This window comes from Crotalus tigris, unplaced genomic scaffold (assembly GCF_016545835.1).
Source record: "Crotalus tigris isolate CLP2741 ecotype Arizona unplaced genomic scaffold, ASM1654583v1 scf7180000024339.11422700, whole genome shotgun sequence".
NCBI classification, from domain to species: domain Eukaryota; kingdom Metazoa; phylum Chordata; class Lepidosauria; order Squamata; family Viperidae; genus Crotalus; species Crotalus tigris.
In genome coordinates, this window is record NW_024100509.1 from 2,870,872 (window position 1) to 2,887,500 (window position 16,629).

The 16,629-nt window shown below is 38.6% G+C and overlaps 2 protein-coding genes across 2 annotated transcripts in view; one reads left to right on the forward strand and one right to left on the reverse strand.

The window, feature by feature from the left end:
* Positions 1 to 892: 892 nt before the first annotated feature.
* On the reverse strand, positions 893 to 13,510 carry TADA2B (transcriptional adaptor 2B). The gene is made up of 2 exons (XM_039326081.1): positions 13,190 to 13,510; positions 893 to 3,325 (listed from the first exon to the last, which is right to left on the reverse strand). Exons 1-2 carry the CDS (start codon positions 13,457 to 13,459, stop codon positions 2,333 to 2,335), a joined length of 1,263 nt encoding a protein of 420 aa, XP_039182015.1. The 5' UTR covers positions 13,460 to 13,510; the 3' UTR covers positions 893 to 2,332.
* A 217-nt stretch (positions 13,511 to 13,727) lies between these two features.
* CCDC96 (coiled-coil domain containing 96) overlaps positions 13,728 to 16,629 on the forward strand; it is a 5,601-nt gene continuing 2,699 nt past the window's right edge. The window contains exon 1 of the mRNA XM_039326027.1: positions 13,728 to 14,856. Coding sequence (XP_039181961.1) covers positions 13,765 to 14,856 — 1,092 coding nt within the window. The 5' untranslated portion in view covers positions 13,728 to 13,764. The remainder of the gene's footprint in view (positions 14,857 to 16,629) is intronic.

Genomic DNA, 16,629 nt, shown 5'->3' on the forward strand with positions numbered 1-16,629 from the left:
AACTAGCAACTTAGATACCAAAAGAAAAAATATAGGAAACTGATATAAAGACAGGATTCGAAAGAAGAAACCAACAGACAGGTACAGATAAAAATTTCAAAGATCCAGATATAACACTGGAAATGGGAAAGACATTTTACTTTTCAAGACTTCAGAACATATTTGAGGATAGGAAGAATTGATAGAATGGATGAGAAAGCTGTTAGGAGAAATGGTGAAAACTGGGAAACAAGAAACTAAAAGCGAAACTGCAGAAGAACATGGAGGCTATTTAACTAATATAAATGGATTAAGCGTTTTTACAAAAACACTAAATTGCCTTTTTTATTTCAAATAATATGTACAGAAATAGGAAGAAATACTTGGTGACCTAAATGCACTGTCTTGCAAAGGAAGAAAGCTAGAATAAGACTGAAAAAAATAGAGGTCCTGACTAATTAGATGAGGTATTATATCATCTAATGCAGGGCTTTTCAACCAGTGGTATGGGTACCACCTGTGGTACATTGGCACCTGGCAGGTGGTATGCGAGCATCCTAGAACAGTGGTAGCAGGGGAGGGAAATGAGAGCACCCTGGGCAGGCAGACAGGTGTCTTGCTTGGCTGTGCCTTGGGGGGGGCACTTCTTTCAGTGCCATTGTAACTTCGAACAGTCACTAAGCGAGCTGTTGTAAGTCGAGGACTATCTGTACTTTATATTTTTTCCTTTTTGGGGGGGTCATCAAGTTTTTGACACCTTGCTAGGCGACTGGTGGTACTCGGATATTGCCATATCCTAAAAGTGGTACAATGGGTGAAAAGATTGAAAAGCCCTGATCTAATGGATGTTTGAATATGATTAAAATAGACAATTGTTAGAAATAAAAGGATCATTATAAATTAGAAGGATGTGATTTGTAACTAGGATAATTTTCTAAAAAATGGGAAATATGAAAATACTAAGAGCGTCGGTGTAAGGAAAGCTTTTAGTTACCGAAATGTAATTATGAGAAAAATGATAATTGATAGTTATTTTGAATATTGATGGGACATTAAAATTGAAAAAAAAAACGATACTGATTGAATAAGGGAACTTTGATTGCAAATACATTTGAGATATGTTTTGGCTAGAGAAGATATTATAAACTGCTATTGACACTATGCATAACATTAGAAACATGTTATGAAGATGTTTATATTTAATTGTATAGGTATTAATAGCAGTAAGAATTATATTTGCATAGTGTGGAAAAATTATTATTATTGGAAGAAGAGAGGACCAGGGAAATACTGGATGGTGTAGTATTGGATATTTTGAGTGAAAGTTAATATGTACCACTGAAAGATAAAGGAACCCAGACACCAAGTTGTTTATTATGTACTTATGATTGTAAAACTTGAAATTAATAAAATATTTATATAAAAAAGAGTGTTTAAACAAGTGTTGTATTTGTATTTAACAAATGCAAACCTGAAGAACAGCATAGGTTGATAAGTCACAAGGAGAGTTTTTAAGAATCTTCTGTCAGTATATACCAGTTTTCATAAACTCTTATTCCCATTTTCTCAGTTGATACTTATATTTAAATAAAACCACAAAAAAATCCTTTCATTTTTCAAATTCTATAGAAGTGGAACATTAGTACATATATTAAAGCAGTTTTACCCCCCCCCCCCATGTTTTACAATCAGAATGCCTGTTATTTGCTGAAAATCATTTTCAATGATTCTATGCAAGCTAGATTGTGGAGCTCGTCTACTCATTTTCATCATGTGGTGTGCTGTGTTAAACCATTTTATGTTACTCATGTTTTACTCTGCTCTAGTGGCAATGTAGCAGAATGCCTTGGTTTGTGAAAAAAATGTAACAAACTTGTAGTATACATTTCCAATATGAAATAGTAATTTGTGTCTAAGTTCATTATTCAGGATTTAGTAGGACACATAAGCAGCCTGATCTGATGGTCTTACTTGACAATAAATACTATTCAATGTAGTGGGGTATACTTCCAAGTAAATGTGTGAAGAATAGCAACCTTAACCCAGTATCATGTCTAAAATACAAGTTTTTGCAGCAGAGGTAGAGTTCAGCAAGTATTGTCAGAGTTTCACATCTCACTTCTGATAACACTGGTAAAATGAATCATTTCACCCAGTGTGTTGTTTTAAGGTAACATGTAAAGTGGTTCATAAAATAAGATCTGACATGTACATGATCCATTACAGAAAAATCCAGTTGTTAAGGAGTGAGTTTTTTACAAGATCCTGGATGTTTTAAAAAAACTGGTAACTAGATCAATGGCGAATGTTGGTTCCTCTGTTGATACTGATACTATTTCAAAGTAGTCAAGATTTAAGAAGCATCCCTGGATATCCAACCACTTTCTGTCAAAAAATTCAAAATCCTTTTTTTAAGTATCTTATCCAAGTAACTAGGAAGGCGACTTTTTGAGGGAATGCCTTGCCTTTTTTGGAGATGATCTTTAATAATTATAGTTTTAACAGTCACATAGCGTGCTGGACTCAGATTAATAGAGTTACAAAGTACTTTTTCTCGGTCAGATAAGAGTTCAAAGCCAGGAAGATTTTCAATTGCAGAGAATTCTCCGTCTTTACCTTCCTCCTTTCCTCTTTTAGAAGTACCAATATTTTTATTTTCTTTCCTTTTCTCTCGTTTATGTCTGGCTGCTTCATATTCTGCAGATTCTTCCATTTTTGTTATGCCATTTCGGCGATAACGTTGGAGTTCTCTTATTTTTGTTCGAAGAACCTTTTCCTTGTGCAGATTTTCAAAGAAATCATCAAATTCTTTACAAGACATAAACTGGTAAAGAGACCTCAGTTTTAACCTCAGTTCCTTTTCTTCTTTTGTAGTTTTGCGTTTTGAAGGTTTTTCTTTATCTCTCCTATCCTTGCCCAAAAATGCAGGAACCAAGTTGTAGTCACGAGCAATGTTCTTTCGCCGCTGCCTCTCTTTCAGTTTTCTTACATACATATCCACATGAGCTCTTTTTAATTCTATTTCTACATCATCATCATCATAATTAACTGAAAGGCCACTAATTAGAGTCTCAGCATTTTGATCATACTCAATCTCATAATCATCTCGAAGTGGCATGTATCCAAGCTGTTGTTGTTCAGCCACTGATATATCTAAAGGTGGCAGAGGCATGGTAAGGCTAGGAGAAAGTGGACCACCACTTGGGCATGTATGATCAGTCACTCTATTAGGAATAATGTCAGGAATGCAGGCTTTTCCAAGATTTCCATGTATATACATGCTCACATAGTGCTCCATAACTTCTTGAGGAGTTCGTGATGCTCCAACATGAGTAGCCATATCTTCCTACAATAGAGAAAAACAATTTTTGAATTACCTGTCTCAAGAACATGTATGTACTAGATACAACTATTATGTTTGTCACGACCCAACATTTCACATTCTTTTAAATACAGCTAATGAATATGAACTTCAAAGTACAGTACTAATCTTGTTCATATATGGTGATCTTAAAGTACTATTTTTGTTCAGTGGATTCAAACAGAGAAGGTTCTAAACTGGAGGAGTTTTATGTAAAGCTTTCCCCAATAAATTCACTTTTTGGCTAATCATGTATAGAACTGGAACTTTGTAATCAAGTATTGCATAAATCTAAAGTCAGTTTTAAAAAATAGGGTTCAAAGTGAAAAAGGTGCTTTGGAGCATGTGTGGAGTGCATTGTACCTGTCAGCAACACCTAAACATGCTTTATCCAGGATTCTCTTGCAGCTGCAAAGGGCAATCACACAACCCAAAGAAAATGCAGTTTTAAGAAGATGCTGGCAAGTACTACTATCATGTTTTCCCGAAAGTAAGACCTATCCCGAAAATAAGTCCTAGCTTGATTTTTTTTGGCCTAATATAAGCCCTAAAAAATAAGCCTTAGTTTTGGGGTGAAGTCCACACCTAAAAATAAAGCTAGGGTGGGAGTTGGAACTTACCACTGCAGCCAGGCCTCCCATGGACAGACACTTGCCTTGCCGGCCCACTTCTTGTGCGGCCGAAGGAGCAGCTTCATTCTGCAGCTGAGAATGGAGCTCTGGCCTGCATCTCATAGTCAGAGGCCTTTCCGGAAGGCCTCTGCAGCTGAGAACCACAGGAGTGGGCCAGCTAGGCTGGGCAGGGCTGTCGGTGCCAGAGGTGGGTAGAAAAGATACTTCTAGAAAATAAGACCTAATGCCTCTTTTGGAGGCAAAAAAAATAAAATAAGATCAGGTCTTATTTTCAGGAAAACGGTATATGAATGATGCTGAAGCACATTTTCTCCTGTAGCTCAGGAACACTAAAACATCTATCAAAAATTCCCAAATGAATTCAAATATTCTCAGAAAAGCCAACCTTAACATACAAAGATTAATTTTATGCTTGTTAAAAATGTAAAGATACTAAGTAAGTCAGAAGAAATGACCCAAGGAAAAACAATTTCTACCTGTCCTGCAGCCTCTATATGACTAAATTTGTTCTGGAACATGCATTAAATGCCACAGCACTTCCTGGGAAGAAGAAGGCATTGTTTTCCTTCTGATTCTATTAACAGAGATGATTGTAATGATGACTTAAATTAATATGTGGCAGAAAATGCCATAAAGTAAGACAATAATAAGGCCTTTGAACTATGGTGCTGAAGAAGACTCCTGCGAGTCCCTTGGACTGCAAGGCGTTCAAACCGGTCAGTCCTAGAAGAGATCAACCCCGACTGCTCTTTAGAAGGCCAGATCCTGAAGTTGAAACTCAAATACTTTGGCCACCTAATGAGAAGGAAGGACTCACTGGAGAAGGGCCTAATGCTGGGAAAGATTGAGGGCAATAGAAGAAGGGGACGACAGAGAATGAGATGGCTGGATGGAGTCACTGAAGCAGTAGGTGTGAACTTAAATGGACTCCAGAAGATGGTAGAGGACAGGAAGACCTGGAGGAACGTTGTCCATGGGGTCGCGATGGGTCGGACACGACTTCGCAATTAACAACAACAAAGACAATAATAATATAAATAAGATAATGCTATAAGATAACTTTATATTCTATTTTATATATTTTTCGTAAACATGATAAATATTCCTATCATCAACTTGCTGTAAAAGTACACTTTGATTTAAAGAATTTATAAGCAATAAATATTTTGTGTGATGTTCTAAATTTCAACTTTTTACATTTTAAAAAAATATTTTTTAATGTTAGAATGGAAATATATATATTTATAGCCAGCTCGTGTGTGTGTGTGTCTGTGTGTGTGAGAAGGAGTCCCTGCAGATTTTAGTCCGCTAGTCATTACTGACTATAGGGGGCGGTTTTGACTATTTTATATATATATAAATATAAGCTTGATTGCCTTAAGGAATACTAGCAATATTGATAAATTCTTAGGATTAGTTGTAATGAGAAACAACATGTTTGTGAACCCAGCAAAGATCCTTAAAACAAGGCAAACTTACAATTTACAATAAATTACAGTATCAGCAGTATATTCTAAATATAAAATCTTAAGCATAAACCAGGTTGCCGCTTCAGGCAATCACATTAAAACTTTAGTTTTATTATAATATCAATAGTATTTTAATAATACTGTGAGCAGCATGGTGGCTTAGTGATCCCATTTGGAAGATTGAGAATTCAATCCTAGAATAGTGGCAGCTATTTCCTTTTTACGGCACAAAGAAAAAATATCTGCTGCAAATTCCACATGGTATCAGGAAGGGCATCCAGCCAGTAAATGCTCAGCTTCATCCAGTCATCCCAACTCTACCCCAAATTAAGTGATTACAGGGATGTAAAAAGGGAGGTTTATTTTTATTTTAGTAATACAATCATAAATCCATCTTTATTTTGAGTACTTTTTAAAAAAATGTATGTTGCCCTTCAAAAATAAGATTACTGTAACTTTTATAGGAGTACCATTAATCTTGAATGCTGACCTTAAGTATAGCAGAGAAAGTGTTATAGCATGTGTTCACTATAAAAAAAATTACAGGATACAAAATTTATCTGAGGACCTCAAAGAATCAATTGGATGTTATGGAACCATTTTTTAAAAATATCTCAGTCCCTGCTCATTTTAGCATCCTTTAAATTTCACTGAGTGAACTACCTGTGGTCTTCTGCTTAACAGTTATTTTTATAACTTAATTAACCATATCATTGCCTAGCATAGTGTACAAACTCAGTTTATGTTATAAATTTATTGTCTGGAATGTTATGCAGATTCATAATATTGGATTAATAGAGTAAATCTGGATTAATTTAACCAAGAAACAGAATCTGGTGTGATGTCACCCACTTATGGTAAGCCAGCTCAAGAAAAAGATGAAGCAGAAATTCTAGAAATGCTATTTTATTCTTTTAACATATACTACAAATCTTGAAAGTATGTCAACAATCTTAACTGCCCCTTTTCTAAGGACTAAAAAGCAGGATTATTCTGAGTCCCTTTCTCACATTTTTTACTTTCTATGGGCTAAGAAACTGTTTCACCAATTCCACTTTATTCTGAAGGACAGAATTAAATTCTGGTACAGGTAGTCCCCAACTTATGGCTGTAATAGAGCCTGCCCATCATGGTAGTAAGTTGTGACAGTTGTAAAACAGGTTGGTCACATGACTGACTCAATTCTACAACCACATTTGCAGTGGTTGTTAAACAAATCAATGGTTCACTATAAGAATGGTTTTTGGCAAAATCATCGTAAAAGGTGGTCACATGACTATGAAACACTGCAAATGGTATAAATGCAGTCATGTTACTGAGTGCATGTAGTTAGGTCATATGACCATGGGGGGGGGTGGACCACAGGAACTTTGAATCTGGGTTGTAACTAGCCCCAAGGTAGGTCTGTTGTAATTTCGAATGATAACTAAGCGACTAGTCATAAGTTGAGGACTCTGTGTGAACATACCCAAAATGTCATCTAATAAGCATATTTAAAAAGTAACCCTGGTACAGCATTCCACACCAGCTGGTTTATGAGGGCATATATTATAATTTAAATTTCAAAGTTTTAACTTAGTATAATAACCAATGCAACAGTTATATTTTACCTATAGTATAGTAAATAGCTACAAATGAACATTTCCTGCTCACAGTTGATAGTCTTGGAAGCACTAAATATTTTTTCAACATTTTATTGGCAAACTCTCGTTACAATTTATTTTCAACAACAGAGCTAAAACCTCAGATAAAAAGCATTTGAGTACTTGCCATATTATTGGATAACCAAGTGCCTATAGCAGTGTTTCTCAACCTTGACAATTTTAAGGCATGTGGACTTCAACTCCCAGAATTCCACAGCAAGCAACGCTTGCTGTGGAATTCTGGGAGTTGAAGTCCACATGCCTTAAAATTGTCAAGGTTGAGAAACACTGGCCTAGAGTCAGTAGAAACATCAGATGCCTTGTGCAAAGATCAATGGCACAATGGAAGATATAGCTGCTGGTCAATGTGATTGACTGGGAGAGGTTAACAAGAGAGGAACTTTTGAAGGAGACTATCACTATCGCTGTTTGCATTGCACTAATTCCTTTGTCAACAATACTGAACAAATCAGGCCATGTTCAAAACATCTGCCAGGCTATCCCATCTCATTTACATGGATGATCTGAAACTTTATGGATTAAAAATAACATAGAATCATTGCTTGACACTGTCTGTATATGTACCCAGGATATTGCAGTGGAGTTTGGATTGGTCAAATGTGCAGCCCTCACCATCAACAGGAAAAATAGTGAAAATCGAGGGAATCAAGATGCCCTATGGAGTTCATCCTCTCAAGATAGTTGCTGCACAGTAACAGCTTCTTTTTTCTCTTACCAACAATCTGCTGATTTTACTGCCATAGCTGGTTCTTTGGCAGTGCTGCTCCCTGGTTTTGAATGGGAGCAGTTAGGAATGATCCAAGATGGCTTTTGGATAATCATGGACCCAGTTAGGAAGGGGGCGGGTCTTGAAGATTCCAATTCCCTCTAGAAGCAATTGAAGTTACTGGACATATACATCTTCCTATCAGCAAATGTCTATGGAGATTCTCAGTCATCCAGATCTTGGTTGTCCCAAAGATACTTTTTTTCACGAGGCAACTGGACTTTCTTGTTTTTCTTTGAAGACGTTTCGCTTCTCATCTAAGAAACTTCTTTTGCTCTGACTGGATGGTGGGGAATAGCAGGATTTACACTCCTTCCAGAAAGCTGGTCATTTGCATTCTTTAGCGAGTTGTTGAAGCCCCTGGAGGCTTATCTGTGTCGTCAGGGTCACCTGAGTAGTGCAAATGGGTGTAGAGCCTTCTTGGAACTGTTGAAAGGACTGTATTGTAGTCTAAAGATAGATGATGTTGTATCCCTCCCCCTCTGTTGAGAGATGGCTGTTCAGTTTTGACATAAATTATCTCTTTGACCCCTCTTTCAAACCAGCGGTCCTTTCTATCCAAAATGTGGATTTTGCAGTCTTCAAAAGAGTGGCGTGTCTTTTAAATGCAGATAAACTGCTGAATCTTGTCCTGATGGATTGTTTTCCTATGTTGTGCCATGCGTTTATGAAGTGGTTGTTTTGTTTCCCCAGTGTACAGATCTGCAAATGGCTCACTGCATTGTACTGCATATGCCACATTACTCAGTTTGTGTCTGGGTGTTTTATCCTTGGGGTGGACAAGCTTCTACCTTAGTGTATTCTTGGGTTTGAAGTATGCACGTATGTTGTGTTGGCTGAAGATCCTCCTGAGCTTTTCTGATATTCCTGTAACGTATGGAATGACTATGTTGCTTTGTTATTCTTTTCTTCTTTGTCTGTTATGGAGGAGCTCCTGCTGGGTCTTTTTTGAGATTTGATGAAGTCCCACTTGGGATAGCCACAAGTTCTGAGGGCTTCCTTGCTGTGTTTTAGTTCTTTTTCTTTTCCATCTTTGCTGGTAGGCAGGACCTCAGCTCAACGGTATAGGATTCTCATAACTCCCATTCTGTGCTCTAATGGGTAGTGACAATCAAAATGTAAATATTGATCTCTGTGTGGGGGTTTTCGGTAAATTTCAATGTTAAGGCTTCTGCCTTAATCTTTACTGCAGTCCAGGAAGCCTAGACTACTTTCCTTAACATCTTTGAATTTGATGTATCTGTCCACCGAGTTGATATGTTTGGTGAATCCTTCCAATTCCTGTGTTTTCATCTTGATCCAAGTATCGTCCACATACCTATACCAGTGAATGGGTGGAATTCCTATGAAGGAGTTTAGGGCTTTGGTTCTACCTCTTCCATGTAGAGATTGGCCACAATGGGGGACACAGGTGAGCTCATGGCACAGCTGTGTTTTTCTCACAGATAAGCCTCCAGAGGCTTCAACGACTCGCTAAAGAATGCAAATGACCAGCTGTCTGCAAAGAGTATAAATCCTGCCATTCTCCACTATCCAGTCAGAGCTGAAGAAGCTTCTTGGATGAGAAGCGAAACATCTTCAAAGAAAAACAAGAAAGTCCAGTTGCCTCATGAAAAAAAGCATATTTGGGACTTCCTGTCAGCAATTTTGTTTTCTAAGCATGCCTGAGTACTAAGTTTCACTTTTTGAATTTATGGTTTCATTTTGCTTTTTGCCTCAAAAGTTGATTAGTGGTTGCTGATTTATTTCAACCTCCTGCTGGATTTTAAATTGCTTTTACTTTTTCTTTGTTTTTGATGTATGTTATTCTGGATAACTTTTGTCCCCTTTGTATGGAAACATGGCAGCATTCAGGAATGGGGAGGTTGAAGTGTTTTAAGACTCTCATCACTGGATCGCTGTAATTTTTGAATTTGAAAAATATCTGCAGTTCAATTTTATTGAATTTTCTTATAATTTGGATTGATATACAGAGGAAAACATACTTTCTTTGTTCTTTGTTCCCTGACCCAGTTTCAAAAATTAAAATGGCTGAATATAGTGGCTGCAATCTAAGAAAAGGAAAGCAGGGGAATATGCAGCTTCTAGGAGTATTTCTCTTTTAAAAGTTTGATGAGACAATAATGATTTTGCATTGCAAAATATGTTGGGGCTGGAGTGGATTTCATCTGTTGCTCCGGAGTTTAAATCTGCATATTGCTACAATATCAGGACTCTAATTGAAAGGGGAAGCAACAAATTCCTTTCATCTATGAAGACTGAGTGGGACTGCATGGATTTTATTACAGTTAACTGGTAACCACTTCTGGAGACTGAATCTATTATACTTAAGTAAACAATTGATAGCAGATGGCATTAAGAAGTAAACGTGGATATTCGATCTAGGACAAATTATTTATAACTTTTGGGATGATTTGGAATAGATAAAAGTAAACTTTCTACAAGTAGATTACAATAACAAGTTTGTTGAACTTTGAAACTTTAATTTTGTTTTGTTTTAGTATTATTATTCTTTCTGTTAACTACTTTGTAACTAATATAACATATAGAAGACAGGTCAATAATTTGAAAATAGATTTAGTAATTTAAAGAAGGCCTATTTCGCAAGGGGTGGGAATTAAGGTTGTAGTAATGTATTAATCAGTATTCAACTAGAGGGGGTAATATATGTTATGTGGTGCTCTTTTTTTGATGCACCATTTTTAATGTTTTGTGTTTTTGTCCTTTTTTCTCTCTTCTTTTGGATTTTTTAAAATGTATACATGTATGTATGTATGTATGTATGTATGTATGTATATGCTCTATGGAAATAACATTGAAAGTCTGGATGAAGATTATCATTACAAATACCTAGGCATCCTTCAAGATGACAACATCAAGCACACCAAAGTAAAGAAATGAATACATTATGCAAGTGAAGATCTTAAAGTCCAAATTCAGTAGATGAAAGTCAATTAACACCTGGGCAATTCCAGTCATTAGTTACCCAACTGGAATAGTGGATTGGACTCAAGAAGAACTAAAAGCCCTGGATAGGAAGACCAGAAAAATAATGACAATGAATCATGCCCTTCATCTTTGCAGCAACATTGACACATTCTACCTAACATGGAATATAGGTGAGTATGGAATGCGGCAAGTAGACTAGATAGTTGAAGAAGAAAAAAGGGCATTGGAAGAATATCTGCAGTGAAAAAGATGCACTGAAGCTAGTACACCATGAAGGCCTACCAAATAGTGGAGGGACCAAACTGGCTTACAAGAAAGATTGAATGAAGAATAGAAAAGAAATCTAGCAAGACGAAGTATTACATGGCCAGTGTGTTTAAAAAAAAAAACCAGGCAAAGCAAAAAATAATCAAGACCTGGCAGTGGCTAAGCTAACAGTAGGAAATCTGAAGAAAGACAGAGGGGCTACTTAAGAACAAACACATACAAACCCAACTTGAGAAGATAAGCAACAGGCAGCAAATGCCATCTCTGCAACCTGAAAAAAATATGGACCACCTGGTTAGCTACTGCAAGACGATCCAACAGACTGACTCCAAACAATCACATGACAAAGTAGCAATAATTGTGTACTGGAATGTCCACAAGAAATACCATTTATCTTCAGGCAAGAACTGGTGGGATCATAAAATAGACAAAGTAATAGAAAATGAGGGGGCTAAAGTGCTTGCGGACTTTAGTTTTGAAAGAGATAATCACCTGCCACATAACATCCCAGACTTAACAATTGTTGACAAATAGTCAACAAAGCCTGGATAGTAGACAGGGCAGTATCTGGAAACAGCAGAATAGAAGAGAAAGAACTGGAGAAAATCACAAAATAAGAAGACCTGCAAACAGAAACAGAACAACTGTGGCAAAATAAAACAAAATAATACCAATAGTAATAGACACCTTGGGTGCAATTCCAAAAATCTCTGGAGCACCAATCGAAGATCATTGGTACTAACAAATCACCAACAGTCAATTCCAAAGACAACTTACATCCTGCAACAATATGTTTAATACCATGAAATCTCCCTATCCCAGGTCCTTGGGAAGGACTTAATTAAGTAGATAAAAATGCCAAATCCAGTCTAAATATGTCTGACTAAAATGAACCATAATAATAAAGCATTTATACCTCATATCATTTTAGGCCACCTAAAATCATACAACCACAGTTCCAGACAGATGCAATGAAAGACTGGAATTCTGACAAACATGTATTATAAGGATGGTGATAGAACATTGTATTTTGGTTAAAAATATTCACTTTTACATGGTTCAATTTCTGAAGTATCTATTCAGTGTATTTCTATAGACCTCGAATAATTTAGAAACAGTCTGGCAGCCAAGATCTCCTTAATTTCAAATCTCTCGTAAAGTTACATAAATTTTTGTTTAGTTACAACTTCCAGTTATATTTTACCATAATTTTGATTTTAAGGGTTTTTTTTACAATTTTCCATACACTTTTCTAATTTCATTTCTTCTTGGAAATATGCAAGTCTTACTGAATAGTTATTCATAAAGATAAAGTTTGAATTAATAAAGGAGAATATTTATAGCTCAGGTTGAATGACGGTTCCTTGGTGTTCTCTGAGCTTGTTTTCTTGCACAAGTTTCATTACCCAAACTAGGTAATATCATCACCTAGTTTGGGTAATCAAAAGTCTGCAAGAAAACAAGCTCAGAGAACATCAAGGACTCCTCAAAGTTTGAACTGGAGAAAATATATTCTCATTATATCAAGGGCTCTCTAGGACATGTGAACATATGATTTGGGGTGGCTCTGTAGATTTTTGGATGCAGATATTTCATTACTTATTAATCTCTATTTGCAATGTGAAGGTGGGAGTCATGCAGACAGTTTTGGGCAAGACAAGATACGTTCCTTCACTTTTCAGGAAAAGTTGGCTAAACATGACTATGGTTTTGATTTATCCAAATGTGAGCTGCAGCATTTTGAACATATAGATTATTCACCATATTTTTGTACAATTATTTTTATTCGATGGAATTACTGAGTAGCTCGAAAGGCAGTGTGTCTAATTACAGAGATATGATATAGATGAATTTAGGTTAATTTTAAATTCAACAATATGTAAAATTTGGATTTGTATCCACTCTATTGCTTGATCTGTGTTTTGAATGTTGACCAGAATAAGTAACCACCTTTAACTTTGCCCAATATTTCCAGCCATTCTTTTTCCCTTAGCTAAATCGTGCTATCAAAAATGAGCATTGAGGAACCGCTATGGGAACAGGAGAATTTCCCCGACGCGGAAGGACAGGGCCGGCTGACAAACCAGCATGGAACTTCTCACCCAGTTGCCGAAGCCGAACTGCTCGATAGCATCCAGTAAGAGTTGCTCCTCGCGGCTGCTCCAGCCACCCTCGGCCTCGGCCCCCCAGAGAGTGAAACGCCCACCATCTACCAGCTGGTAGCCATGCCAGCGCCTATGCGGGCCAATCTCGGCGCCCGCTGAGAAGCATTCGGGGCAAAGCTCGATGTCGGTACATTCGGTGCAGCGAAAACGAAGCGAGCTGACCTCAGCCAAGCAGTACACGCAATACTTTTTCCCTAGTTCCGCCATCTTGCTTCCCCCCGCCCCCCCGTAGAGGTAAAAAGAGCAGCGAAGGTTTGACGTCCAAGTTTGCGACAGGGACCAACTCCCGCCTACTAATCGAGGCAGAACGTTGTGGGTGTGTCCCAGGAAGAAATATCCAATCGACTTCGAAACGTGTTATTCTCTTCCACGCGCAACTCCCAATCAAGCCTCGCTTCTCTTAATTTCTTCCCATTGGTTGACAAAAGGAACTTTTGTTGCCTAGCGACGGAGCAAAGCGATTTGTTTACGGGGGGGGGGAGGAGAGAGAGAAAGACGAACCGTTAGATGCTATGGAGGAGATACGGGAGGTGGCGGAGGAGGTCTCTACTCCAATGCCCCAGGATCTCGAGGATGTCGTTGTCCCGATTTCCCCAGAACCACATAAGTCGCCCGCGGATGCGGAGACGGCAGAGGCCGCGAAGAGTCCCCCCGCTGCAGCGCCTCGGACGGCGACTAAGGAAGGAGAGGGAGACGAGCCGGCCGTAGGAGAGAAATCACAACTGACGGCTGAAGAATCACCAGCATTAGAAGGAGCGGACCAGAAGTCCCTGGTGGAGGAGCAACCGGAGCGCGCAACCTCGAGCGAAGGTCCAGGAGAAGCTGAGGCACCGAAGGATGGGGAGGAGGACCAGAGGGGTCCGTCGGAGATTTCCTCTCTGGAAAAACTGGAAGGACAGAGCGAGGCGCCGGAGGTTCCCTCCAAATTATCGCTCCTCCGCGACTTGCCCACCAGCGTCTCCTTCGACGAGGGCGAGCTGGCGGAGCCGTCTCCGTTGCAGGTTGGCGTGGACCTGGGCCAGAGGCTCAGCCGCACACTCTGGGAGTTGGAGCAGAGGCACGCAAGCAGCCGCTCCTTAGATGTCGGTGGCAGCCCGGAGAGCGAGGTGGGCGCGGTGGAAGGAGAGACGGAGGAGCAGAGGGAGCAGCGCGCGGCCGAGGAACAGCGGCGGCGAACCGAACTCGTTGAACAGTACCGGCAGCTGCTGGCCGAGCGAGGCCGCCTCCGCAGCTACAACACCAAGCTGCAGGGCAAACTGGCCGAGCTCTTGAACAAAGCTAAGGGCAAGGATCGCGTCCGAGAACTAGAGCAGCACATCTCGGACTGGGAGCAGCGCTACAGCCGCTACCTGGCTATGTTAGAGAAGTTACGCAAGCAGCAGGCGGAGGAGACGGCTTGGTACCAGAAGGAGATCGATGCTCTCCAGCGGTCCTGCGATCAGAAATTGGCCAAGGTGGAGAGTGAATGGAAGACCTATCAGGCGGTCAAGAAAGAAGTAGCTGTATATACTATGGGGAGGCGGCTGGGAGGTAAACAAGCTGCCATCAAGGAAGTGGACAAGATCCAAGCTAAAGAGCAAAGCAAGGAGAAGGAGATGACAGAGGTGAGCCATGCATAGAAGAGGGATGTTAAATGCCCTATCTAAACAGCCTGCTGTTGGGATAATTGCATTAACTAATTTTCAGATGTGGCAGTCTCTTTTTCTACATCTTTCAATTGAAGTGTCTTTTGAGACTTAACATTGAACAGGCATACATTATCTCGTAACTGTGAGGCCTATTAAGGGAACCAAATTCATGATTAGGAGAAATTGAAACTGATTGAAATGTCATTCTCAGAAAAAGCAAAGTTAATCTGAACCAAAGCATTTCCTGGATCTTATGGCCAGCCTTGCAAATAAGCCTGTAAAATTCCTAACTTGCAAAGTAAGTTAATCTTTATAATGGAAGAATTTGTAATTTTCAACAGCCTAGGTTAGTACTTGTGCTATTAACAGTAGCAGGATGATGAGGAATAATTAGTTTAGTTTATACAGTTTCTTATCAGGATTTTTGTAAAAGAACTGCTTATCTAGATTTAAGTTTCAGTTTGTTCTTCTATATTCAATATTTTACTGGCTTAACTGATGAAAGAGCAGTGAGGCAAGGATAAACACCCCAAACTTAAGAATTATGCTGAATGTTAACAAAATCTACTATTCTGTTCTCATGATAGCCAGGAATATAATGGTCAAGGACTGTATCACAAAACTTTTGAAAGTCCAAGTAAATAGTATCTGCTGGATCATCTCGGTCTTCATATTTATCTGCACAGTAGGAAACATTGGGGAACTAGAGGTCATTGCTTGGGAATAGGACCTCAATAGGCAGAAGGAAAGTTCCATACGATCATGAATGTATGTCTTAGCTCTTTTGATTTTATATCTTTCCTGGAAATATCAGTTTAAGCTATTGTTTCTGCTTCTCTGCAATTTCCTTATTCTAGAATTGCCTCCCAGAGTTAATGAGTAGTGCTTCTTGAAGATGTGACATCACTGATTTTTTCAAACAGTTGTATTAATTTTTGAATGTTTATTAGCCCAATTTAATGTGCTATCTATAGTGTCCAATTTTTTTTATAGGCTACTATCTATGACCACCTATTCACATGGACTCCATTGTATTCTAGTTATAAGACATCAGCGTCATTGGTATAAATGACAAATATGTTTGTTCAAAAGAAAATAGCTGAATGAGCCATTAAAGCACTTAATTATAAAATCATTGATTCATAAAACTCATGCCCTTGACCTGGTATATTCTAAAATTCAAAGTATAAGAAAAAAACAAGATTGAAGTCTTAAGTCCTTTGGTAGTTGTAAATATATGGGATGAGCCACATATTGGATGGTGCTCAAGATGGCTAACAATATAATTCATCAGATGCTATATGCAGTATGCCACCGAGCATCATCAGCAATAATTCATTCACATGACAGAAGCCTGCCTTGATGTCCAAATACTAAAACACCCATAAAGAAATCCTTCTCTGTGTTTTCATCAAATGTGTCTCTGATAGTGACAGGTTGCAGATAAGGCCCTGGGCATCCAGATTAAAGTTATGGCCAGGAGCACTATTATATATGTCTCTAATTATACTAAAAATGCGAATCCCGGGTATATTCATGTTGAGAAAAAGTCGAACACCAGGATAAATATAAAAACAACTGTTTAATAAACTAACAACTGTTTGAAAAACTTAGCTTTTGTCAGTCAGAGTGGAATGCCAGAGGTTCGAAAGCCTGCTTATAAGACAGCAGTTTGTGTGCTCTGCTCATAGGAGGAGGCAGGGTGCCACTCTCACAACTGGGGTGTGTGTGTGGCTACAGGATAGCAGG